General features: G+C 36.2%; 2 protein-coding genes across 11 annotated transcripts in view; one reads left to right on the top strand and one right to left on the bottom strand.

Moving 5' to 3' along the window:
- Positions 1-16,036, bottom strand: part of LOC106074010 (receptor expression-enhancing protein 1-like) — a 41,241-nt gene extending 25,205 nt beyond the window's left edge. For 2 of the 8 annotated variants that reach the window (XM_056028482.1, XM_056028486.1), the window contains exon 1: positions 1,324-1,664. In XM_056028482.1, coding sequence (XP_055884457.1) covers positions 1,324-1,355 — 32 coding nt within the window. In that variant the 5' untranslated portion in view covers positions 1,356-1,664. Of the gene's footprint in view, positions 1-1,323; positions 1,668-15,895 lie in introns of those variants that run through there. The other 6 variants (XM_056028456.1, XM_056028464.1, XM_056028450.1 and 3 more) reach the window with 6 other exon arrangements.
- Positions 1,960-27,100, top strand: part of LOC106074056 (lysine-specific demethylase 3B-like) — a 49,292-nt gene continuing 24,151 nt past the window's right edge. The window contains exons 1-5 of one of the 3 annotated variants that reach the window (XM_056028392.1): positions 1,960-2,424; positions 15,924-16,070; positions 17,834-17,950; positions 18,730-18,936; positions 23,115-23,199. In XM_056028392.1, the coding sequence (XP_055884367.1) occupies positions 2,269-2,424; positions 15,924-16,070; positions 17,834-17,950; positions 18,730-18,936; positions 23,115-23,199 (712 nt within the window). In that variant the 5' untranslated portion in view covers positions 1,960-2,268. Of the gene's footprint in view, positions 2,425-15,923; positions 16,071-17,833; positions 17,951-18,729; positions 18,937-23,114; positions 23,200-24,102; positions 24,137-27,100 lie in introns of those variants that run through there. The other 2 variants (XM_056028397.1, XM_056028402.1) reach the window with 2 other exon arrangements.

Genomic DNA, 27,100 nt, shown 5'->3' with positions numbered 1-27,100 from the left:
TAGAGAATTAAATAGATACTAAGAAATATTATCTTGACAAGATCTAGATCTATAGTCTTAATAGATCTTAGAAGTTAATCAGGATCTATACACAGTACATCTAGATCTATTAAACTATAATATTATATCTTAACTAAAATAGATTTAGAGATCTTTAAATCTAGATCTATAAACTACTCTACATTAACTAGATCTATAATAGTATATAGACAGATCTCTAGATATCTATTATCTAGTACTAGAATTAGACCTAGGAGACATGAATCATAATGTAGATCTAGTTAGAGTCTAGAGCTGTAGATGTAATAATAATTGCGTAGAACGTAATCATCATCTATTTGAAGTAACGTGTATTATACAAGATAAGAAGATAAGATGTAGACGAGTAGACCTAGATGGTATTACACTGAAACTGGCGATGGTGTTACAATATGTTAATAAGTAGTATAGAGAGTATAATAATTATTGATAGATTTAGAATCTAGTATGAGATAATAGAATCTAGACTCTAGATCTATCCAATACTACTAATAATAATGATCTATTCTAGACATCTAGACTTAGACTTAAGGACTTAGGTCTATGTTTTTATCTTATCTAGAAAAAAAATAGAATCTATTCAATCTAAATCTAGTCTAAAAAAAAAATATAGACTAGATCTACATATATATTATATTATAGACTAGTCTATATTCTATATATATATACTATATAGCTTATACTACTTATAGTCTAGATCTAGTATTTGTATAGAGTATAGACTATAGTCACTATAGACAGTATAGATATAGATAATTAGTAGATAATACTCTACTCTAGTCTAAATCATCTACTTCTAGATTATATAATATAGATTTTAGATCTAGTTTAGACATCTAAATTTAAATCTACTAGATCTAGATTATATTTAGACATTTAGACTCTAGACTACTAGACCTAGTGACTAGTGCCAGTAGTGGTCTCTAACTCGAGTCTAGATCTCTAAATATAGAAATATAGAGATCTAGAATCTAGATCTAGAGATATCTAATCATTAATATATCTAGAAATAATCTCAACTATAGTTTATATATAGACTCTATAGTGACTATAGATAGTTAGGCTAGTCTCTACTTAAGACTTAATCTTAACTCAGTCAGTTGAGTCAGGCTACTCTCTCTACTACTCTACTGAGCTATTCTCTAGAATTGTAAAATCTCTAGATTCTAGAATCAGTAAATAATCATAGTGATAGTCTAGTGACTCTAGTCTTGGTCTAGACTCTAGATCTAGAACAGATGATGTTGAATTTATAGCTTACAAGATCTAGTCTAAGTAACTTACATAACAAGTCTTGAAAGGATCGCGGAAACCATGATTCTGAGTCAGTGAGTTGAGTGAGTGAATCTGGTTCTCTACTACACTACTAAAATACTAAGAGCTTGAAAAAAAAGTAGACTAAATCTACGTGGAAAGATTCATAACACCATTAAATTGGCTTAGATCAATAAAATAAGGTCTAGATTTTGAACCTAGATCAATATGTTAAAACATTCCATCAATTTTCTAAGAGATAGATTTATATCTATCTTGTGTCTAAGTATATTTTAACAATTTTCAAATTTTATAAGCTAGTCCATTCGTCAGCCATATTTGTGTCGTCACTAAAGTCACGTGACGAAAACATAACCACATGTAGGTCAAACAATAGAAATATCTACGCCTAGGCCTAGGCTCCCAGCACAACATATTATTTAACCCATTGATTTATTCATAGCGTGTACAGATCTGTATCAAAATTTTAAATTGTGTATTGTACATGGATAGTTACTATCTACAAAGTTGAATAATATGATAGATCTACTAATCTAAGTGAATAGTTATGCTAAACATTTCATGTCAATCATGTGTTTTGGAATTTTTTTTTTTGAAACGATTGGCAACTATAGGGAAATATGAGAAATACAAGTTTATACCGTATCTATATTTTTATCTTTTGTTTTAGTTTTGCAATCTTCCAATTTACAGGAAAAATATTTATTAGGATGCATCAAAAATGTATTGCTTAAAAGAATTTTATTAAGAAATGCGAAATTTGATTGTTTATAAACAGTTTAGAACTATATGTTACCCGGCGCATTTACACGTGTAACTGACCTTTTGACCTACTAGATGTCAGTGTATTCATCCACAACGTAATCGGGTGTAGTGACATTCCTCGAAATTTAGTGTCTGTTTGTTATAAAAATGATTAGAAGTTTTAATGGATTTCAATTTTATATGTAAAGCATGGCTTACAAAAGTCGAGAAGAACTAGTTGGAAAACGTTTTATTTCTGTTAAAAGCGATGGAAAGCTAAAATTATCTAAAATTTTGGATTGGGAATGGCGGTCTGGATTTGTTCGCGCTGTTTCTTCAAGAGATTCTTCTAACGCTAAATTTACGGTATGCTACTGTGTTGTTAACATAAGACTAGATCTAGAATCTAGATCTAGTGAATTCTTGTGTCTATAGATCTACTATATACTCTTAACTCTAGAATCTGGATCCAGATTTATATATCTAAATGTATAATCTTGATCTCGACTAGACTCTACTCTAGATTTTTAATAGCGGCTACAGTGTATAGATCTATCTATCATCTAGTATAGTGACTATAATGTCACTAGATCTAGATCTATCTATATTGTCTATATAACTAGATCTAGTGTCTATAGACTAGACTATACTTATAATACTAGTCTTACTAGATCTATACTTACTTAACTTACTAGATTCTATATCTAATCTATTCTAGATCTAATCTATTTCTATATAATAATGAATAATATTCTAGATAATCCTATAAGTATAATCACCACTCAACTAGATCTAGTGTCACTAGTAAAAGTAGTAATGTATGTAGACGTAGTCGTAGACTCCAGATTAATCTAGTCTAGATCTATATAGATTCTAGACCTATGTTAGTATGTATATAGTAAATCGTAATATAGATCTAGCACTCTAGTATAGATATACTTCACCTCTTACATCATAATTATTATCTCTCTAAATCTAGTCTAGGTCCAAATTCTTAGTCTAGTCATATAGATCTAGATTCTAGATGTGAATGATCTAGAATACAGATTCTATTTAGATTATTAAATATAGTCTCTAGTAGACTGATCTAGAGTCTAAGTTAATTAATTAATTAAGTTAATTCTAGACTAGATCTACATTTTTAAAACGTTTGGACATTTCTTGTCTATCATTCATCAATAGCTCTATGATAAGTAGATTTTAAAATGTGATTTTCCGATGGCCTAGGCTGGGTAGTACGCTGTAGTGTAGATCTAGATATTTAGATCGAAATCAATCTATATAGATCTAGATTTAGAGTCTAGATCTAGTAAAAAAAATGGGATCTGATCATGCACACCAATATAACATTATAACTTTAATCACAGTTACTCATGCCTCATGTCTAAACTGTCTCTTGTTCACTTGTTACCTGTTAAAATAATTGCAAAATAAAAGTTACAACAGAATTTAGATCAATGGTATACTTAAATCACTTTCCACACTTTTGGCGAGTAAATTGTAGTAGCACTTTTGTCTTGTTTCTCCCGTGTAACTAAGAGATTGTGTACTCCTTACCAAGAAAGAAATATCAATTAGATTTTAAAGTGTTATCCTTGTTTTGGTTTTTGATCGCAAAAAATAAAATAAAGAAATTTTACATTTAGTTTCATATTTTGTTACTCATTGATCTAGATCGCACACTCTCGTTTTTTACGCGTCTAAAAGTGCATTTCAGTGGTTTCCAGATTAGGCAGTTATCTATACCGTTTATCTAAAAGGGTGTTCTGAGGTCAGTATCTTGTTGGGGCCTCTTAATAGCTTTGATGAACGTGGTCATCATTCTCTGATGAGACTCCACACTGGCATGTTTATTATAGTATGACCTAATCCTTCTAAACACTAAAATATCCCTTTAGGCTTAGGGATAAACTTCTTTTTTTAATATCTGTCCTTTTGTCTTCTTGTCAGTTAAAAGGGCTATTGTTATTGTTCGCTAATGGCGCTATGGCTACTTCTGGTCCTGCAAGTGCACTTCGTTGTCCACGCGTACGTCACTGTACGTGTCATGGTACAACCGCGAACATTCCCATTGACTATTGTCTTCGTGGTATTTCAACTATCTTAAAAGGTGTCGGAGCTACATCTGATTTTCTCAGAGCTTACCGTTTTGTTTGAAAATTAAACATACATATTGTGTACACACCCGTTTAAAAACTAGTTAAGTTTATGTGTAGTCCCATGTGTGAGCGTAATTGACTCGCATGAGTTTTTAATTGTTAAAATCATCAATGCCCATCGATATTGACTATTCTATAGTTGTTGTTTTTGAAATATGATTATATATTTAATATATTTTAATTTTTATGTCCTTTGCCGAAAGAAAAAGCACGGCCTACTTCAGACTGCATATAAAACTAATATCTAAATCTACTTGATGTACTATTTTTTTATATGGTTAATTGACGACTTAAAACATAAATAACAGCCCTGAAAAACTAAACTAAAATTGCACTAAAATTAAATAGTTTATTTATTTAAATGGACGAGAAAAAAAAACACTTTAATATTGGTTGCGTGTAAAACCAAGACTCATTGCGCTTTAAATTGTTTACAAAGAGCAGACATAAGACCGCATTGAAATACGTTTGTTTTGAAAGACACAGCCTCCGTAGTAGAGAAGTCGAGGCATACCAGAAAACATCGAGTCTCAGTCTCTTAATCGGCTACCGAAACATACACTCTTCCAGAGCGCAGACCTTCTTGCAGAGTTGGTTTTAGATGTTAGCTCTATCTATGTGCGTCTACTCTTTAACCGTCCTGACATACAGGCATAGAATGACAAGAGTGGCTTTACCACAGTTATATAGAGCTAGATCATGAAATTATGATGGCCAGATTCTCTGCCACTTTTGGTTTAGCAGGAATCGTCCTTAAGTGGCTTGGATCCTACCGGACTGATCGCACTCAAAGTGTCGTTGTTAACGGAACAGAATCAACAAGCTTACTCTTGAAGTACTGAGTACCCCAAGGATCAGTTCTAGGCCCAGTACTGTTCACTATGTATACATATCCACTCAGCGGTGTCATACGGCCAACCGGCATCTTAAACCATTTCTTTCCCGATGAACAACGTCTCAAAAGTCGAAAACTCAGATTCTCTTTTTATGACGACCTGCCAGGTTCCTTATGTTCAAGTAGTGCGGAATCTTGAAGTTTTCTTCGACTCAACACTATCTTTCGAGCCACACATAAGTCAGCTCTGCAAGGGTCTTTATCTTCAGCTACGCAGATTAGGCCAGATCCGACCATATTTAACAACGGAGTCAACAAAAACGCTAGCTGTGGCATTCATACTCTCCCGCCTTGACTACTGCAACGCCGTGCTAGCAGGTATACCCGATGGCAAAATAGCCAAGCTGCAACGTATTCAGAACGAATAGCCCTTAGAAAAACAAGACGAGATTCTAATACTACGCACTTGCGCACGCTCCATTGGCTTCAGGTGAAAGCGAGAATCGCCACACTTTGTCATCAGTGTTTATATAACAATGAGATGCCCTTTTACCTTAGCGAACTGATTACTCCATATGTCCCCCCCCCCCCAGAGAGCCCTGCGCTCAATGCTTATGGTGGTGCCCCTCAAAAGCTACGGTCTGCGGGCTTTTTCAGTACACGGATCAATTTGGAACTCATCTCAGACAGACAACATGCTACACCACTTTTAAGAAAAACATTAAGACCTGTCTGTTTAAAACTTTTTTAGATTGTCATTTTAGCTGTCGTGTTTGTGTTTGTAATGTTATTTCAGCGCCTTGAGCCTACATTTTGTTTGTTAACAGCGCTTTATAAATAAAATTATTATTATTATTATATCTTTAGACATTTAAACATTTCCACTGTAGTACATATAGGACTACATTTAAATTTATATACTCTTTGTTTCAAAATACTAACCTATCTCAATCAAGTTTCTTGTATGATTTAATTATGACATAAGGTTTTCTCATTTATATGCTAAAATTTTTCATGGCTGAAATGTGGTAGTTGTCTGATGGAAGACTGGTCTATTTGATCAAAGTCTACCTACGTTGATGGCGTATGATGCTGATTCGAAATGAAACAATTAATGCACATTACACTGCCATTATTTAAGAATTAGAAAGAGTTACTTAGTCTCAGTAGTTTAATTGTACCAGTGCAAGTTCTAGTTACTTATGTGATGTCCGTTAGTCGGTAGACAAAAGTTCGGTGTCTGTATCTGTTAAAGCACATGCAATCTCAACCTTTTATCGTTGTATTAGATCTATTTATCTTTGCTAAATTACAGTATTTTAAGTTGAAATAGTGGATAGACAGGTGGATAGCATTAAAAGAGCCTATTGATTGAAAAGAACTGGTTTTGAGTGCTGAACATCTTCCATTTCAAAACTTCTCTAACACTCTGATGTTAACATTACGTCGTCTATTGTTTCTGTGAAAAAAAAATTAAAGCTTCTACGTTGTCTATTAATAAACATTTAAAAGCATTTGAATGGCAATGTTTACAACAATGTCTTGTGACATTTTCATATATAATCGCATTAGTCTAATCGTCGTTTACATTTTGATTTTAAAATCCGCTTTTCATTTAAAAGATCCCCTTTGAAGCAGTAATATACAGTAAGAAGCGATATGGCGACGAAATGTGGAGGGACAGTAGGCCACCTGAAACACCAGGAGCTGACTCTGTAGTGGAAAGGTCACTTTTGCCAATTAATACAGATGTAGCGACCACGCTTAGAAGTATGACTTAGCAGTGCTAAAAAAATGCTTTTTAAAACATAGCTTTTCGATACGGGTACTTCCTTCTTATGTGCATCTGATAACCAAATACAATTTTATAGAGTAGCATCCATTTATAGAAATCCTTTAACGTTCCCCCTGTTTATCAAATATAGAGACTAAATACTTTTGATCATTTGTAAACTAGAAAGCTGAAATGGTATATACTTTTCAACATGTATATTTTTATAGAAGAGTTCCGAAATCAATTTAATCTCATTAATTTACTTTTGTTGACGTTTTTCATCAATAGACCTGGTTTCCACTTTTTTTTTAATGCGGGAAAGAGAAAGCAATACAAATCAAATGACTATATCAGTAACATTTTGGCCGTGGACGTTATTGCTCTATCCAAAAAGATGTGTAACTGTGTTTTGTGTGTAGTCAAGGTCATCGAGAGAGCAGGTCGTCAATCAGAACACAATTGTTTTGTTCTTATGGACCCGTTTGACATTGTTTATACTTTGCATATTTGTCTGTCTGGGTTCATTACCACTTTATCTATATCATCAGGCTTGCAAAACTAGAGACTACAAATGTCATATTGTTTTTACTATAGGCGGAAAAGTTACTTTAGTGCTAAAAAGTACAAACAAATAAAATATAAACGTGTCAAATATAGATCTATATATTTAAATCCTTCATGTTAAACTTAAAACATTTTTTTTGTTAGGTTTGTGTCTCCATTTCGGAATAGCTAAGTGCATCAAGACTGTATTATTTCTCGACATTTGAGACTCATTACTTGATAGTGTACATTAGTGTACAATAGAGAGCTCTATAGATTTCGTTTTTTTTTTTATTTCTCACCATACTGTTATAGATTTTTAGGAATTTGATTATTTTTTGACTTTGTCACTTGGTGGCCTGTTGTAAATATTTACAACAAATCTCTACATTGGGTCGATCATGTACTTTTCCCTTCAACTTCAATACAGACCAATCAACTTGTATGCAATAACCCAGTGTTCGTAGTATTACCGATTTTTATAGAACTGAACTAAAAAGCCCTTTTGTTACAAAGACACACCTGTAGTTCAGAGAAATGTACATACAACATGTAACTGTATATAGCAAAGTTTGTTTCCTGTCATAGTTCATCAAACATACAAGAGTTTTGCGTGCACGTATTAAAATACTTTATCTAGTCTAGTGTGTGCAATATATCACTCGAGCATAGGCTACCAAAACAAAATATGTCGTCTAACATCATAGCGTTGTGTGCAAGAAATTAGGGTTAGATGCAGCGTGTTAGTTGATAGAAAAATAAGATTTGACAATTCTGTAACAAACAAACAAAAAAATCCAGGTAAAAGCTAAATTTTTTGTATGTCTGAATTTTTATGACGCTCATTGGTCGAGTTGATAATTTAAAAAAAAATGTAGGCATTTCGCTCCAAATAAAGTGAAGAAAGTTTGGAAAAGTTGTCAAGAAGATATGAAGAACTGGCCTGGCTTATCACGTCTTTGTGAGAGCCCTTTCTCTGATCCAGTCACGTAGGAATGGATAACTTTGGTTACACGTCTTGTCCTTGTCAGTCTGTGTCCAATGCCCGACTTGTTTATATTTTTAGGCAGTAAGCAAGTGTGCGTAAGTTTGAAACAGAACTGATTTCTTCTGTTCTATATTACTATTATTTATATGAAGTATGCATTGGTATCTCTTTATTATTGAAAACGTGGTCTATTTTGATTTAAATGGAGTGATTTAAAATATACTACAGTGCAATATCCATAAACTTTATTGCTAATTGTAATGAAACTTGCTAATATATTTTCCATATTATTTGATATGATTAGAGTTGAAAAGATTAAATGAGATAATACATATTTATTATCTCTTTTTTTTTTAAACGCCAACATTGAACTTTGTAGCTCGTTGGTGCAAGGTTTTTCAAGATTTTCTAAGAGATGAAATGCAATTTTCCACTCATAAAAGGTCAACGCCCTAGCATATTAATTCTCTTGTGTACAAAGTACAGTTGGCCTGTAACTAAGATGATCTATTTTTTTCATGCACCATTTATGCCAAACCAAAGAAAAAAGTCTGTATTGGTTATATAAAATTCAAATCAATATTGTTATAAACCTGGTGGTGGCACAAATGGGGGTAGTGGTGTGTGTGTGTAGTCAGCCGACGCAAATCGCCCCAGGCCAGCGCTAGACGAACGGTCAACCGTGACGAGTTACGACGGTCAGCCGAGTCGAGTGTCAACAGGACGGTTCGGGAAGGATCGACGTCGTGAACAGAGCTCAGGAGCGTGTAGACATCTGACCACCTAGAAACGTCGAGCGGCGTTCTGTCCGGTTCGAGAAGGCCAGCAGGGACCCTATATAAGAGCGGAGGTGTCGCAGTCAAGACGGTTGAGAAAAGGGGCTCAATACAGCAAGGTTCACGAGAGACGGTTCACGACAGGGGCTCAGAACACGGTCAACTACAGCACAGTTCAACGGTGTGGTTCTGTACGGCGCATTACGACGGTTCAGTGCGGAGTACTGTCAAGTACAGTTGAGACGACTGGCGTCTTGATCTTGGTCTGCGATCGAGTCCGACACAACAAGCCTAGTGTGTGAAGTCAGTCCTGAACTGTTGAACCCAGTGCAAGCCCGGAACGAGACGGAGAGGCCAGTGCAAGAGTTGATACGGCGGTACGGTGTTTATCGGAGAGATATTTGTACAGTGTACGTGTTGCCAATTGTACAGTATTGGCTGTTATTTATTCAACCATTAAAGTGTTAACGTTATTTTGGAGCCCTGAGTTATCAAGTTCTTTAAGTTGGTGGTGTATGGTGCAGTTTGCAGAGAGCCTGGATAGTGAGATTCGTAACAATATTATAAGTTCCATTCCATGGACTGTTCCAAAATTATGCGTAGTGTCGCTATCTGATCTGTGCATTATCTCCCCTTTCGAAAGCCGGCTTGTTGGTCACTGAGATGTGGATCTACAGCGCCTTTCATTCATTTGAAGTCCAAACAGGAGTGAGACAAGGCTGTTTACTCTCTCCCTTCTTGTTTCTACTAGCCATAGATTGGGTCATGAAGACAGCAACAGACCAGAAGTGGAACGGTATACAATGGACACTGTGGAAACAGCTAGAGGACCTCGACTTTGCAGATGACTTGGCTCTTCTTTCTCACACACAGCAGCAGATGCAGGAAAAGATAAGCGTTGTTGCTGACAATTCAGCTAGAATGGGTCTTACAGAGGGAGTAGCAAGGTGTTCAAGATAAAGTTTTCCAACAATACACCTGTTACAGTCCAAGGTGAGGCGCTGGAAGAGGTGGAAAGCTTCACCTATCTCGGCAGTATCCCAGACCACCATGTTGAACAGATGCAGATGTCAGAACCCGCATTGGTAAAGCTCGAACAGCCTTCCATCAGCTGAAGAACACCTGGGGATCTAGGGAAATAAGCACCACCACAACCAAGATCAGGCTCTTTAACGCTATTGTTAAACCAATACTACTATATGGAGCAGAAACCTGGAGAACTACCATCACCACCATGAAAAAAAATACAGTATTCATCAATACCTGCCTGAGGAGGTTACTTATGATCCGCTGGCCAGACAAGATCTCGAATGGGGAACTGTGGCAAAGAACAAAGCAGCAGCCCATTGAAGTAGATATCCTTCAGAGACGCTGGAGATGGATAGGTCACACACTTCGCAAGCCTGCATCCAACATAACAAGGCAAGCCCTAACCTGGAACCCCCAAGAAAAGAGGATGAGGAGACGGCCCAGGAATACATGCCGCCGCGATTTGGAAACAGATGCCAAGCAGATGGGCAAGACGTGGGGACAGTTGGAGAGCCCAGAACCGAGAAGCCTGGAGGAAGCTGGTTGGTGGTCTATGCCCCAGAAGGGACCACAGGCAGAGAACGAGATGAATGTACTTAGCTTTGAATAAACCAAGTTTAAGCTGCTATTTTATTTTTTTATTATTTTTTTTTGTCAGTCTGGATTCATGTCCATCATATGTTACTTGATAAGAATCGGTCTTTATTTGAGGTCGGAGTGTGACTTTTCTTTTGAATATGTGTATTTCACGAGTGTGTTTGATGAAGTGGTCCTGTTGGATAAACTTATTGGATTCAAGTGGTGGTGTTTATTCCATAAGCTTTACTCCTTCACACAAACGTTTTCTTCAAATTAAAAAAAAAACTGAAAGTAATATAACTAGCAATTTTTATTTGGACATAAGTGACCTTTATTAAAAAAAAAGTCTAAGCAATTTGTTAAAAAGAAAAAGAAATACATTAAAGTCTAAGCAATTTGTTAAAAAGAAAAAGAAATACATTCATGTTTATATACAAAATTTAAAGTGATCTGCGCTTTGTCCGTATAGCTGTTTGTATTGACTAATTGCACATTGTGGTCATATGGAGTTTCTCTCTCTCTCTCTCTCTCTCTGTTTTAATCAAACCTACATTGGTCACTTGCTACTCTTTCAAACAAAAAAAAATCAAACATATTACGTGTAAAATTCACATTGTATTTTCCCAGCATCAAGAGAAACAAATAATACGTACATTAATTACTTTCATCAAGTTTTTATAGACATCATGTTTCAGCAATATTCTCAACACTCTTTGGTTATACAGTTTATTTATTAAGCTTATGCTTTGAAATTTGTTCTGTGTGGATGTCTCTATTGAGTTTGCACTCCACCGCTTACCGATCAATATTCATCCACTTGTATGTTCTCCCCCAAGTCGTCATATATGGAGGATCCCTTGTCTAATATTGATTTTTTACTTCAAGACACACCATCTTGCATGAACCAGGTTTTAGGACACTACACATCTTAATCACATTTTCTGTGACAATGCATTTACTTACACTCCGGTATAATTGTACATAGTATTTAATTTCTTGCACATCCTACAGTTTCATTAAGTTATCTTATCTAGATCAAGATTATTTTGTTGTCCTTAGTGACTTAGTAGTTTTAGAACTGCTACTCTTTATAGACGTAGAGTGTATACACTTCATACTAAATCATAAAATGTGCATTTACGCATGTCCTGTGCTGTCTTATTGTGATATACATTCTTGTTTATTGATAGGTTTTATGTTTTTCCTTTGTGTTCAAATATCGTTTATATTTTTTATTGAACAAGTATTACATATTGCCTAACAAGGTATATAATATAAAATGGTTTAAAAATTGGGTCGCGTTATGACGTAAACACTTTTTGTGTCTGAGTGGGTGTGAAGGGGAACTTGTGGACGCCATGTATTATTTAAATTAAATTCATTATTCAACACATGTATTGTGACAAGGCACTGCAGCAATTGTGACATTCTGAATGACTTTCCTACATTTTAATCATTTCAATCTGTGTATCTTCTCCTAATTATTGTATGCGACAAAAGAGACTTGGAATGGGCTGATCGTAGTGGGGAAGGAAAAAAAAAGGGTCACGAAGCACTACTTTTTTTTATTATCTATGCCTACAGCTGTTTCCATTCCCTTGTTCATTGTAAGATATTGTTTACTTTTGTTGGCTTTTACCTTTCAAAAAAAAAAAGTGCGTTCTATCGAATCACTTAACGACATCTATACTGCTGTAGAAGTGTAAACGCAGGGCACTTATCCTATCGATAATCCTCCTCTTTCTCTATCATTCTTCGATTATCTGCCTTTTCCCTCGTTTATTTTTTGGCTTTCATGTTTCATTTCCAGTGTATGATATAATATGGTGCTTGTGTCAATCGCAACATTTTTGTTTTTGTCTGGCGTTTTAAGTATTAGCAGTGTTTAAGCAGAAATGGTGAATGTAAATAGAACTACATATCAGTACAATTTCTAGTCCATGAGGTCTAATAAGGCTCTCAATACTTTCACGGAGAATGCATTTGTTGACCTGCATCGTTATACAAAAACATCTATCTGAAGATTTGTATTTAGTTATTGACACATTGCTGAATATATGCAAATAGAATATTTCTTTGTTTTCTTACATCTCTGAACAACTTTTTGAGGGAAGAAAACTGTCTCCATGAGCTGCCTCTGTGTTTTTTTTGTTCGGGTAGGGGGCATCTAATAGGTTAACTTTTTTGTGTGTGAATAAGGTGATACCTATGCAATAAATATGTTAACAGTTTGCTCTTTATTGTTTGTTTTGTTTATAACTAAAGAGTACATTTTGTCATTTAATTCCTAGCAGCAACCTAATACAAATATGCACTACAAATCTTACAGAGATCGTTGAACAAGTGTACACTGTTTAGATATAGCATCAAATGTTACATTAAATGTGAAATGTCATGGTAAAAAAATGAAAAAAAAAAAAACGTGATTATAAATATATTGGTAGCTTATACAATTAACTAGTCATTTAATATTGACAAAATCGTTTAAAGCAAAATTACTTTGTATGCAAAATCTAATTATAGAAAACTATTTGCTTTTACAAAAACCTCTGGACACGGATCTCAAAATCGGCTCAAACGATTTCCCTAGAAATGTAACATTTGAGAAAAAAAAAAATTACTAGCTCGTTGGCCACACCGGGAAAAACTAGCTTGATCGTTATAATTTTTCAAAGTGAAAAAAGAAATACACTTAAATTTGGCTAGAGAATGTGGCCTGGATCTAGATCCAAAATAGGTTTTGAATGGTCTAGCATGTTATTGTTTCAAGAGTTAAAATTAATGTTCAGGAAAAAATTGAGCCTCATATTCTAGGTCTTGATCGATTATTATATTGCCCTGGGTGTCACAAAATATGTAGGTCACAGCTGGGGAAATATTGCATTCCTCACTAATCTTCGGACTCGAAGACAAGTCTTATTATAAATTTGAGTAGATCTGTATATTTGCTTAACCAGGATTTTTTCTTGGGGAAATTATGGAATGGGGTGGAATGGTGTTTTTTAACCTAACATTCAATAGTTATTTTCTTGGGGAAATTATGGAATGGGGTGGAATGGTGTTTTTTAACCTAACATTCAATAGTTATTTTCTTGGGGAAATTATGGAATGGGGTGGAATGGTGTTTTTTAACCTAACATTCAATAGTTATTTTCTTGGGGAAATTATGGAATGGGGTGGAATGGTGTTTTTTAACCTAACATTCAATAGTTATTTTCTTGGGGAAATTATGGAATGGGGTGGAATGGTGTTTTTTAACCTAACATTCAATAGTTATTTTCTTGGGGAAATTATGGAATGGGGTGGAATGGTGTTTTTTAACCTAACATTCAATAGTTATTTTCTTGGGGAAATTATGGAATGGGGTGGAATGGTGTTTTTTAACCTAACATTCAATAGTTATTTTCTTGGGGAAATTATGGAATGGGGTGGAATGGTGTTTTTTAACCTAACATTCAATAGTTATTTTCTTGGGGAAATTATGGAATGGGGTGGAATGGTGTTTTTTAACCTAACATTCAATAGTTATTTTCTTGGGGAAATTATGGAATGGGGTGGAATGGTGTTTTTTAACCTAACATTCAATAGTTATTTTCTTGGGGAAATTATGGAATGGGGTGGAATGGTGTTTTTTAACCTAACATTCAATAGTTATTTTCTTGGGGAAATTATGGAATGGGGTGGAATGGTGTTTTTTAACCTAACATTCAATAGTTATTTTCTTGGGGAAATTATGGAATGGGGTGGAATGGTGTTTTTTAACCTAACATTCAATAGTTATTTTCTTGGGGAAATTATGGAATGGGGTGGAATGGTGTTTTTTAACCTAACATTCAATAGTTATTTAGAGAAAAACAATCGCTTTATAAGTTCTATAAAGGCAGTGGCGTAGCTAGGAATTTTGCCATCATTTGGGGGATTGGGGGGCTTGACCTCTTTGGGGGCCCTTCTTTTTTGCGTAAAATTTAATACATGTAAAAACAAATCATTCGGAGGGCTGGGGGGTATTACCCTAGCTACGCCTCTGTATAAAGGAAGTATTGTCTTTAAACAAAAAGTATTTTTAATATTTTTCTTGTTAATACACTAAATAAGACTTACATCTAGAAATGTTTTTTTTAATGTTTTTTAGGATTCGACTTAGATACTAGATCTATTGTTATTTGCATTAAAGTTTCAAGGTTGTCTAATATCTGAAATGTTAACATCTACTGATTACAGTGAAACATTCTTTATTTGCAGCGTAGGTTTAGATTTTCTTGAATATCTGATACAGCTGTAATTTTGTATCATGGTGCACCCCAAACGTTGTATATGAGGGTTTTTTTTAAACACTTAACAGTTCATAATCACACAGGGATTATATATGCTACAAAAATCCCAGGTATAGCCCGAGGCTTTCAGAAAAGGAAGAAAGGCACAATTTATTCATATCATTAGTTATGTCATTTATATTCGGGCTTTATTTTTAATTTTCTGTATAATTAACATAAATGATGTAGATGAATTTGCTTTTTAGTGCTGTAGTAGCTCATTATTTTAAAACTTAGTTTTTACTTGGGGCATTAAACTGGCACGTGTTTTACTTGTGTGTGTTTTCATTGTATGCGCTAGTTGCTGTTACCCAGACAGTACGTGTAATTAGACGACACACACCATTCTGTGCACACCAGGGAAAGCTCGCCTCTAGGCTACGTTATTCCCCTTCGTGACTTGTGCGTTGTGTTTAGTGTAAACACGCGTTCGTTCTTTCCAAATTATGGGTAAATGACATGTTGGCAGAAGATATTGGGAACATCTTGGCACTCAAATGTTAACCTGAACATGTGCATGGCCGACGCAGGAGCCTCGCATCAGCCAGTTTTGTTAACCTGTTCCCCCCCCCCCCCCCCGCACCGGTCTTACTCCCGTTTTGCTATTCTATTTTTATACCCACCTTTTACTCAGACTTATTTCCCACGTTGTGGTTATTTTGGTATCTACCATTACCTGTCTGAGAAATGTAGAGATTGTTTAGCCTACATGTAAAATCAGTTTGAAATATTTGTTGAGGCAAAAACATTTTTTTTTCCTTTGAATCAGAGTTGTTGTTTTTTTTAATCTCTATTTAAGCTTTGAACAAGTAAGCATATTACACTCACTAAATTCACTCACATTCTCTCCTCTTTCTTCATATTTCCAGGTGCTAGTAGAATTCGATGATACGGGTTGGAAGTCACGTGAGTATGTTAAAGTTCACGAAGTCTTTCAAGAGTTTCTCGTAGAGCACACGCTTGTTTGGATTGGGAAGAAAGATTCCAACAGTCTGCCAGAACTAAGGTCGGCCCTGGTAAGTGCCTTCTGCACGTCTTAGCTGCTGTATTGAATGACGCGTGTTACAAACTGCGTAGTAGCTTATTGATTTGAACGGTTAGCGTGCGTGTTGTCAACAACGTGGTTAGAAAGGGGCTGGGTAGAGGAGGAACCTACATGTAGAGGAGGAACCTACATTTACTTGAATCCGTCGATATATTTGTTTGTGGTATGTGTGCTGCGCGTGTGTGTGTGTGTTAATTGTCGGGAACAAAAAGAAAAAAAGATGTGTTTCTACATTGAACAGTGAGTCTTGTGCGTTGGACTATGTTGTGTGCTGTAAACATTGGTTAGAATGACAGTCAAGATAAAAGATGTAAACCAGCACAGCACAACTTCTGCTCTGTATAATATTCTATTTACGTTTCTAAACACCATTCGACACAGTTTTTTTTTTTGGTCTGTCTTTCGTTTAGATTTAACGATAACATCACGCTGGCCTGAACAAGATGAAAAGGGGGCGGCGCTTTGAATGCTAGTCTGGTTTTACTTTCTCTCCCCTCACCTATTCCCCATCCCCCCTCCCCCTACCAGGAGTACGTTCAAGTTGCTTTTTAGTCAGCTGTGACGTGTAGCTCAATGCTGGTGGCTTTTATTTTCATTCAAAGGAGCGAAGGAAGAAAAGAAGAAAGGAGAGGAAGACGCCTATCTAATGAAATATATAAAATATCTCTAGAACGTGGAAAGCACATTGAGATTGATCCTGTCAGGCAAGATGAATTGGTGGCTTGAATTGAGAAAGGATGTGTAGAGGTGGGGGCCCGACCCTTGACATTTTCTCCCTTGTGTGTAGCTGGTACTGTGCGAGGGGGCGTCTCATAAGAACAATTATATTTTTCTTTTGTTTATTCTTTTGAACTATGGGAGTTTTTTGTTTTTTTTGTCCACTCCGCTGAGTGCAAATTGCTCGGTCTAAAAACATTTTCATTTAGTACTTTGTGTATAGATTTAGAATATATAAGTTCAAAAATGTGTGCAAGGTTTACGATGCTACTGCAAATAGAGTTATGAAGTTATGGTATTATAACAACACATACACACAATGTAATAATAGCCAGCTATTCAAACAGCAAGCTTTTTTTTTCTCCAACACACATTAAAACCTATATTACGATATATTATATTATTATATTTAAATGAACATGTACGAGGGGATGACTATAATGCATCAGAAAATTGGTGTCGAAAAACTTTTTTGTTATTTCTATGACAATTTGAAGCGCTGAAAAAAAAAGATTTACAAATACAATTGAAAATCTGTTTTTGGTCGGCCTATATTGGGTAACTAGACACTAATCTTTCCTAGTTGTAGTAATAATAATTATCCCCTAAGCCTAAGGCAAAGAACACAGAAGAATGGTTCTTTATTTTCAATTCATTAATGATGACATTAATGACAACTGTTTGAGATTGAGTTACAAAATTCTGTTGATTTGAAAGATTTATATTGTTATAATACAAAAGCCCAACACGGATTTTAAGTAGCCTTTACCAAACAATTAAAGCTAATGGTGCAGCCATTTACGCGTGCAAGTTTATGGTCAAATCACTTGTGCCTAGACTAAACAAAACATGTTGATTGACATAAAGGTAGGGGCTGGGAATTGGGTTAAACATGTCAGCGTGTCAGGAATTCGCTGCTGCAGGTCTATGTTACGAACTAAGACACGCGAGGATTGGACTCTCTTCTCTACCACTTTTCATTGTCAATTGATTTTTGTTTCCTTCTAATCCGAGCAGTGTTTCAAGCCTGTTGTGGACAAAGCCGGTCTGTTTCAACACAGCAAGAGACCCGTCGAGTTTCTCAGTGATCGTTTGATAGGCATCGTTGAGGAGAAAGACATCAGCTTTTATAAAGTAAGTATCTATCTGTACGTGACATGGGGTGGGGGGGGGGGCAGTGTATAAGTAGAGAGAGAGAGAGAGAAAGTCTTGCTAGTAAGAAGTGCTTGTGTTGAGCGTCTAATCAAAGTGAATGGTTCAAAGAACAACTCACAATAAAGATGCACAGCTTGCTGGGATGATTTTTTTAACGCGTGACCTAATTACAATATTTCCAGTTGAGAACAATGAATTGTCTTTGTATGCAGATGTTCGTCTGTGCAATTCACGCCCCCATCCCAAGTTGAACCACGCGTCGTCCGAAATGTGTTTAAAAAGTCAAAGAACATTATTGGAGCTGTTCTTCTTCTTCATCGTTCTCATTGTTATGTTGGAGTGTTCATATGACCAGACCAATACATGAGATGAACTGCGCAGTGGTTTCCAAATCAGGGAGCTCTCCATATAGTTTTTTTTCTGTTGGGGTGATTTGGGGCCAATGTCTTATACGGGCCGTTGGAGCTGTATTAATGGGGTTGTGACGAATACCATCAAATGGGCATATGTGGAAGGACTTTTCCTGTCGCCATATTCAATTGATTACTGTACCTTTGATTGTAAATTTAATTGAAATTCAATTCACCCTGGTAAGTAGGCTGGTATTGATCACAATTGTTTAGCTATTATAATCTTATAGAACTAAGTAAGGTTACTATTGTGCACAATGATTTAATGTAGTTTTACTGTGTTAGATTATGACTTTCATTGATCTACATCTTGGATCTCTGCTTTCAATGCTGATTTATATGTTTTAGGAGGGTGACGAAAATACGCTTTTGGCTGTGAGGGACAATCCGGACGTTGTTAAGTGGATCAAAGCCTGGACTGACTACCAGGACGGACAGAAAATACTGCTGACCACGCCCACTGTCCTACTGGGCTACCGTGTTGAGGTGTATCGAACGGAGGGCACAACCCAGTGGTACACGGCTGTGATCAAGTCGTACAATCACGCTAACAAGGTAAATACGATCTGTTTGCTCTTTAGGTGCATCCCGTGTCTTCTGTCATCACATTACAGATAAACAAAGGGAAACCATTCATTCAGTTCTTTTTTTTTTTTACGTTAGTGATTATTGAAGATGCATGACACTTTAAAAAGTTATGTTGAGGTTTAATGGAATGGAAGTATATAGTAGTGAAGGTTACCAATAGGCGAAGCTCGTCAGAATTCTAGTTTGAATTATTTTTTGCTGCATGTAAAAAACATGGTCACTTATACAATAACTTGGACTTTCTTTACATAAGCTGTGTGTTTAGGACATTTCTAGTGCTCAACCAGTGAGACTTACAGAGATATAAGTTTCAAATACATGTTAGATTCATTTCAAAATCTTGTTCATATCTGGCTTGAATTCACACAAAAAAAGTTGGGTGCAGCTCAAAACATTGATCACATTATATTGTGTTCATCCCTTTTTTTAATGCCATTACATATCCACCACAATTGTTAAGCTACATAACTCTTTTTTTTTCATCGTTGATTGGTTTATATAGGTGAAAATAGCGGGCGTATGCATACAAGGTAGAATTGTATAAATGACTTTGAAAAAGCAAAGATTTGTCCTGTAAGAATAAATTGTGGGAAACTCGCGCACACACACACAGCTACTTAAGCTAAACATAGTGTTTCACTGTTGACACTGTGTCCATTACAGGCCATGTCTGTGTCGAAATGTCGCGGGTTGGATTTCGCTTGTGCACACTCTGCCGCAGCCAGGGATTTCTAAGACTTTCTTCTTTTTTTTTTTTTTAAGTGTGTGTGCCCTACTTTTGTACAATCACCCACCTGCCGGCTTGATGAATGTCACTTTGTTGTTAAGCTTTCGTCTACAGGTCGTCTGGAGAAGAATGACTAAGTAGAAACTTTGTCTTTCTATTACCATCTCGTTGGAGCCGCGTGTGTTCATGTACAAAATAAATCTTTCCACCTCAAGTTTTTGTTGAATAGAATTTTTAAAACTAATAAAAGGCGGGAATCTTTGACAACACTGTCTGTTGGCTAGGCCTGAAGCTGAACTTTACGTTCAGACGCGGAAACCAGAAAAGAGTGCGCCTGCTAGATGTAGATAGCAACCTTCCCTTCTCCTTCTAGACTTTAGTTAATTCATAGACTATTGGGAAGGGGGGGAGGGCGGTATTCTACTATTTCCCCTACAAATATGTTTACTCCTTAGTGTCTTTGTTTCTCAAACGTCCTTATAGTTTGTGTTGACTTTGACAACGTAACAAAAGACGTTGAGATATTTGTTTTCTTTTTTATCTTGAACTTTCCATGTGTTCGGGTCTAAATATTGCAATCAGCTGCCATAGGAAATGATAGGCAGCATTCTCTGGGAGAAACTGTCAAAAGGCTGATAATGGCTTACCTTTGGCTTTGTAGCACACACGCACACACACAGGGCCAGGGGGGGGGGGAGATGAAGTAATTTGTGTTGAGCAAGGAGCGGAAACCTCGTTAAGTGTGAGGCCCCCCCCCCCCCTCCAAGCCCCTTGGGCAGTGCTATTGATCGATAGTTTCGTTTGTCTGTCTAGTGCGTGTGTGTGTCTTTGTAATCTGCCCGAGCCGGTCTGTCGAGTGCGTGAGTGCTGGCTTTGCATAAAGCTGTTACACCATCTACTTGGGCATGTTTAATGACCTCACTATGGAATGGTCTTTTTTAAATTGTAGTCCGGCTGGACAATTAATCTAGCTTTTCATGCATTGAGTAAGTTAACGGTTTTAAAAGACTAAGCATTCTATGACAGCTTTTAAATGATTTCAGTTTTGATCTACTTTTGTTGATAAGAACTGTGTGAACATTCAGATAACGGTCAAAACTGTGATCTGTTTCATTGACTTGTAGAGTAGAGACTGATAAGTGAAACACGTTGACCTGTTCTGAACGTTGAATACCTCATATATGTATATGTTAACTTGCAACTGAATTGAACCCATTTCAAAGCTGTCCAGCATTCCATACAAAGTACACCCGTATGGCGAACTAATGAATGAAATCATGAGACAGTAGGATGACAAGTTTGAACTATCTATACATCAAATATAATTCTGTTAAGCTTACCGAACGTTTAGATTGTTGCTTGTGTAAACTCACTATTTAATTCAATCCATTTTCTTTCATTATTTTCTGGGTTTCTGCGTTTATTCAATGATTTCAAGATTTCTTCTTAAAACCTTGTTTGTTTGTTTTTTCAGTAGCGCATTTATAGAGTGGGATTTTATTTGAAGTGTATTTGTTTAAGTTCAAACATTGTGTTCTGCTTGCCCAACTTGCAAATGGTTTGTTTAGAATATTTCTTGGCTCAAATTATGTAAAGCAAGATCTGTTCATACTTCAGTTAATTAGACTCAGTTCGTAGTTTATTGTACGCAGGCCTTCTTGCTGTTTTTTAATTAACATACTTGGTTCTGCATTGTTATTGTTGTGTTGTGCCACACACAGAATTCAGCGGAGGACTAATGATGATATGTCTACAATTAACATTACTAAATTTGGCGAGGCATTTTCAGATTTATTTTGCCCCCCTCCAACATAATTAGGGGAGGGGGGATGAACTGTCCTAATGGAGTTGACGATGTCATCTTACTGGGCCAAGTGCCGGTGTTGGCAGCTACAAACTAGGGCTTGTAAACGTATCGATTTAAACCATGGTGGCTGGTAACTAGTTTCTCTTTCTTCCACCCCTGCCTCTCCTTTCCTGGGTTATTGATTTGTGACTGGCGCCAGTATTCACCGCCCACCCCCTATACTAGGTGGGGGAAGACTACATGACCCCCCCCCCCCATTTTTTTTCGATATGGGTGAATGCCTAACTTTACTAATAGAAAATTGTGGTTGAAAAAACTTGCAGACACACTTGCTTCTATCAAGTCACATGTAGTGTGTTTCATTTAATGTGTAGTTTATATGCCAAACAACACGTCTCTTTGTTCTATATTTATTGCACAATTAGCTGAAAAAATAAATGAGCTGACCGACTTGTTTTGTTTGAAAAGTCTACACATGAAAGCTTACTACAAAGTAGTGTCTATCTCTTAATCTATAAATGTGTTGTTGTCCTCTTGGTTTTCCACGTTCATTAAGATAAAGAAAGCCAAAACAAAACAAAAAAATACTTGGCAAAGTCCAAGGTCTGTATGCAAGCTTTTTGTGGTCACAGATGTGTCTGAAGTGTTGACACTAGTTCTGCCCCGTCCTCCAGCTCTTATGTTCATCGATTGGAAATAAGCAAACGTAAGCCTGCATTAGATGGATCACATGTCTGTGGGCTGGATGGTATCTCAATGGGACCAGGCTGCATTGATTTGGTGTACACAAGACGGGAGGAAATGAGATTCCAAACCCATCGATTTTTCTCCCATCCCCTCTCTTATGTGCCTCTCCGCTCCATTCGTTCGTGTTTTAGCCCCCACCCCCTTTTTTTAACAGTTGCCTCACTCCTGAGCTGTTTTATTGGTTTGGTCTGTATAAAACGACAATTTATCACTACTGTCAGTGGCTGTAACTGGTGGGATATTGTTATTTATGTAATAATCCCTCCAAAGTAACCCCTAAGTGTTAACATAGTTTAGAGCCACTATAATACAAAGCTATTATATCCTATCTAAATATAAAATTAATATGGACATGCTGGTCGTGACTTGTATTACTACTTAAAACATTCAAGGAATGACGCAGATCATACATCAACAAGGATTTATGGAGTTTTAAATGGTTCAAACAAAAACACATCATTCTGAGTGTGAAGTTTTGAAAAAGTCAAGAAAAGTTCAGCAGAATATTTTCCACTGCTGGCCTACTGGAAACAAAAGTAACTATTATTTTATAAACTGTCACCCCCCCCCCCCTCGGCAGTGATGCTTTATTGTTGTTTTTTAACCTGGTTTCAAACAAGAAACCTAAACCTGTTAACAGCTGACTCTTTGAAGTAACAGAAAATATACTGGGAATCTATTTCTATCCCATGTTAATTGAGCTTTCAGGCGTAAATCAATCAAATCTCGGTTATCCTCTAACATTGTTGGACGGACATCTGTCAATGTGTATGTCTCGAATATAAGTTGATTCATCGTTTTGTTTTTTTTTTATTTATTTTTTCTTGACGCTTTTGTTTCTGATGTCACACTCGCTATTTTCAGAGCCTGACCTTGACAGACGACACGGTGTTAGAGGAGCACAATGAGGACCCGACCCTTATTCAGATGCACTTGATTGGTGACGGAGGTAAGTGTCTGTTTCCGTTCCCAACACTCTGTTACTTCATGTGTGTGTGTGTCTTAGCACATTATGATTACAATGTCTACTACTGAATTTGCCACAGTGTGTGATATCAAACATCTGCCTTGACCTACACGACTTTCAGATGGACCCCCCCCCCCCGCCCCTCTACAAGCACTCCTTGTTGAAATGTATTTTATCTCATTGCACCGTACAGTTTTGCTGTATCTAGGTTAGATCTAGATTCTTGGTAGTTTCAACGATGTCCTGTCAAAGTATAATCGCTTAAAATATAATCTAGTAGCAGTAGATCTAGTCTGTATGACAAACAAACAACACTACAAAAACAAACTAGTTACCTTGACGAAAATAAGTTTTTTTTATGCGTAGATTGTTAAACTCAGGTAAAATAAAACATTTTTTAGCATATTCATTTTTTCTTACTCTTTTGGTCGTTCGCATTATTCGAACATTTCTCGCCTTGGTAGATCTGTAGTATACATCTGTACTAGGTGTGTTTAGTTTTCTTATTTAAAAAAAAAAAAGGAATCAATGTCCTGAGCCGCCTCTGATCTCACTTCAGTTATTTAATCATTGCACTGAAACAGACCGTAACGCTTCATTCTAGAGAACGTAGTTCTCTTGGTTTTGATCAGCGTTTGACCTCGCGTCCCCTTTCCTAACGGTGCGCCACTGTCTTGTGCCCGAGGGAAACCGGGGTTGTCGGCCGTGTGTTGTGTGTTATCTTGTCTCTCACCGCCAACACTGGGCCCGATTCGTCAGATAGCTTGTTTTTAGCTCGGCTTTCACTGGCTTAGCGGTGCTCTAGGCCAGCGGCACTTTGGAGTGTATTATCGACAAGAAGTAACGTGTTGTAAATATACTCTGCTGTGTATCTGGGAATAGACTGTGATTATTTTTCTTTGTTTTACCTTCACATACGGTAAGATACTATACATAGAATCGTGATAGATCTATAGTATAAGTATGTATAGACATAGACGTCATAGACTTAGATTTTTAGATCAAGCTAGTTTCGTTAAAAATTGCATAGCCTCTTCGCCTCTTGCCTAGCTAGACCTAGATCTAGCTAGAAACCTAGCAATCTTAGACTATTATTATAAGTAGTAATATTAGAATCGTTTATAGAACTAATAATATACTTAGTCTAGATGTAATCTATATTGACTGTGGGTCTTTTGGCGCCTAATAGATCTAGTTAGGCTACACTAGATAAAGGATTTAGATCGAGAGACAGTATTTATTACTATTTTAAATCTTTCACTTTCTAGATCTTTAGGTTAATGAGGGTGTCATGTGGCCATCACAATGACCAACCGTCTTTACATGTGCCCAACTAATGTTAGGTACCAATTAGAGATTCATAAAGATCCCAAAATTATAAAAAAAAAATCCAATCTTCGGGATTCTAACCCAGGACTCTCCAGTTCAAAAGCCTATTGCTTTACCACTGACTCAGCCACTGTGCCTCCAGACTCCAGATCAATTATTGCATTAAATAAATGTGGGCTTGTCATTGGTTACCTGTAGATAAAACAAATCTAGATCTAAATGTTTAAATTGTTTGAGATACCTATAAATAGTAGTCTCTAGATTAGTGTAGATCCATACCTAAATAGATCTACGACTACATTAAAGTGGTAAATCATCACTTGATTAGTGGTGCCATTGCTTTTCTTTTTTTTTTTTGTACATAACTCAGCTAGATTCTATTCTTAGAATGCCTGACAATAGTAGTTGTATTAGGTCAGGCACAACATTGCAGGTGTCAGTACTATGTCTACTCACACTCATAAATACATAGAGTTAAGACTAGGCAGGTTGACTTAGCTTTATATGAGTCCCACATTAATTACAGACTGATACTTTGTAAAAGATCAAGAAATCTGTTCTGCTTTTTCATTGCTTCAAAAGTTCACAAATATGTTGAAGGAAAAAAAGTTATAGTCTAATTAGGTCTATCTATTTAACTAATAATACAACTTATTTGTGTATGTAATATAATATAATGTTTATCGGTAATTCTCGGTGTTTAAAAGATAGATATAGTTAGCCATTGTTAAAGCCTGAAATGAGATAGATATAGTTAGCCATTGTTAAAGCCTGAAATGAGATAGATATAGTTAGCCATTGTTAAAGCCTGAAATGAGATAGATATAGTTAGCCATTGTTAAAGCCTGAAATGAGATAGATATAGTTAGCCATTGTTAAAGCCTGAAATGAGATAGATATAGTTAGCCATTGTTAAAGCCTGAAATGAGATAGATATAGTTAGCCATTGTTAAAGCCTGAAATGAGATAGATATAGTTAGCCATTGTTAAAGCCTGAAATGAGATAGATATAGTTAGCCATTGTTAAAACCTGAAATGAGATAGATATAGTTAGCCATTGTTAAAGCCTGAAATGAAAAAAAAAAAGGGGGGGGGGTTGGTTGTGATTTTTGGTAAATTGAAGTTAAAGAAAAACCGAATCTCTGATTGTCACTGCAAATACACTTGAACCCGTATTTCAGTGACACTGGCAAACTTAATGGATAGTGGTTGTAGTAAGACTAACAAGAAATAAGTCTTTTAAACAAAAGTACACAAGCTCAACATTTGAGTCAGACGATGGTTAACATTTTGGCCAGACGAAACTATTAGTTCGAAGCAGGGCTCATTATGTCTACTTTTTGTGTTGTAAAGGCCAATTTGTGTTGTATTAAAGATGTGCTTAATTGTCAGATAGCAATCTCCTTGTGTAGTAGAGACGTTGACCTTGTCCGTGTCACGATGCAAATGAGTGCTGGCGTGTATCATCTGTTTATCTACTTTTATCACGTATATAATGCAGTGAACATTTTTGTTTCAATTGTGATAAATGTCTGTGAGAAGTGTTAATACTAATTAGCTTTAAAAGCACATGTGAGAATGTTATTTCGTAGCTTACATAGCCCTCTCTAAGTTGCTAATGTTTTCAAAACATTAGAACGATACTTTTTTTTAAAGCTGTTAAGAGAATTTTTGTTAGGCCTAAACCAAACCAGAACTCTCCTAATCATCTCCAGTTTTGACATTTAACGTAGTGTTGACAGTGTGGACAAGACTGATGATGACATTGATGTATTAACTAGGGAAACAAAAAAAAAACAAAAAAAGAAAAAGGGATTGTGGCTTCTGTTTCATCTTTTTAATCTCATGTTAGTAACATGCTTGTATTTGACTATACTTTACTGCAGCATGTTTTCTCCTGGGATTAAATTACACAGTAATTAACAAGTACCTTTTTTTTCCTTTCTAACTTAGGCTACAATTAATTAGCCGTTTTGTAACTTAGGCTACAATTAATTAGCCGTTACTTTTGTTAGGCCGACTATGTAACGTTCTGTCAGTGTAGCTAAATGAACCTTGAGCTAGCTGTAGGCAAGTCACCTGTTTATTGCGTGTCTCTCCCCGGCCCAAGTAGTTCATCCTGCTCCTGATAGGCTCAGTTGAAGTGCTGTTCTAACCTGGCCCCATATCTGCTTTCCCTTCTAGTAAGATAGAGCTGAAAGAAACCCCGATAAGAGGTAAGGGGGAAAAAAAAAGGGGGGGGCGGGGTGCAGTTTTCTTTGTTTTCTGGCCACCGACCGGAACAACCAGTGTAAAACCATTGAACTCAGAATATTAAAAAAACACACACACACACACACACACACACACAGATGTATGCGTATGATTTCTCCTTTTGATCGTAGTAAAATGTTTTTGGTTGGGGAAAGGCCTAAGCAATAAATGGCAGACGTGTTAGATGTGTGTGTGTGGTGCAATATTGAGTTATCCACTGCGCGTGGACTAGAAAGTTTGGAGTGGGTTGTAAACAAATTTCTGTTGAATGGTGATAATTATCTCAGGTGCACAGTATTGT

This window comes from Biomphalaria glabrata, chromosome 1 (genome assembly GCF_947242115.1).
Source record: "Biomphalaria glabrata chromosome 1, xgBioGlab47.1, whole genome shotgun sequence".
In the NCBI taxonomy this organism is placed as follows: Eukaryota; Metazoa; Mollusca; class Gastropoda; family Planorbidae; genus Biomphalaria; species Biomphalaria glabrata.
Note: the sequence above shows the minus strand (reverse complement) of the source record. Positions and strands in the feature narration are given on the sequence as shown.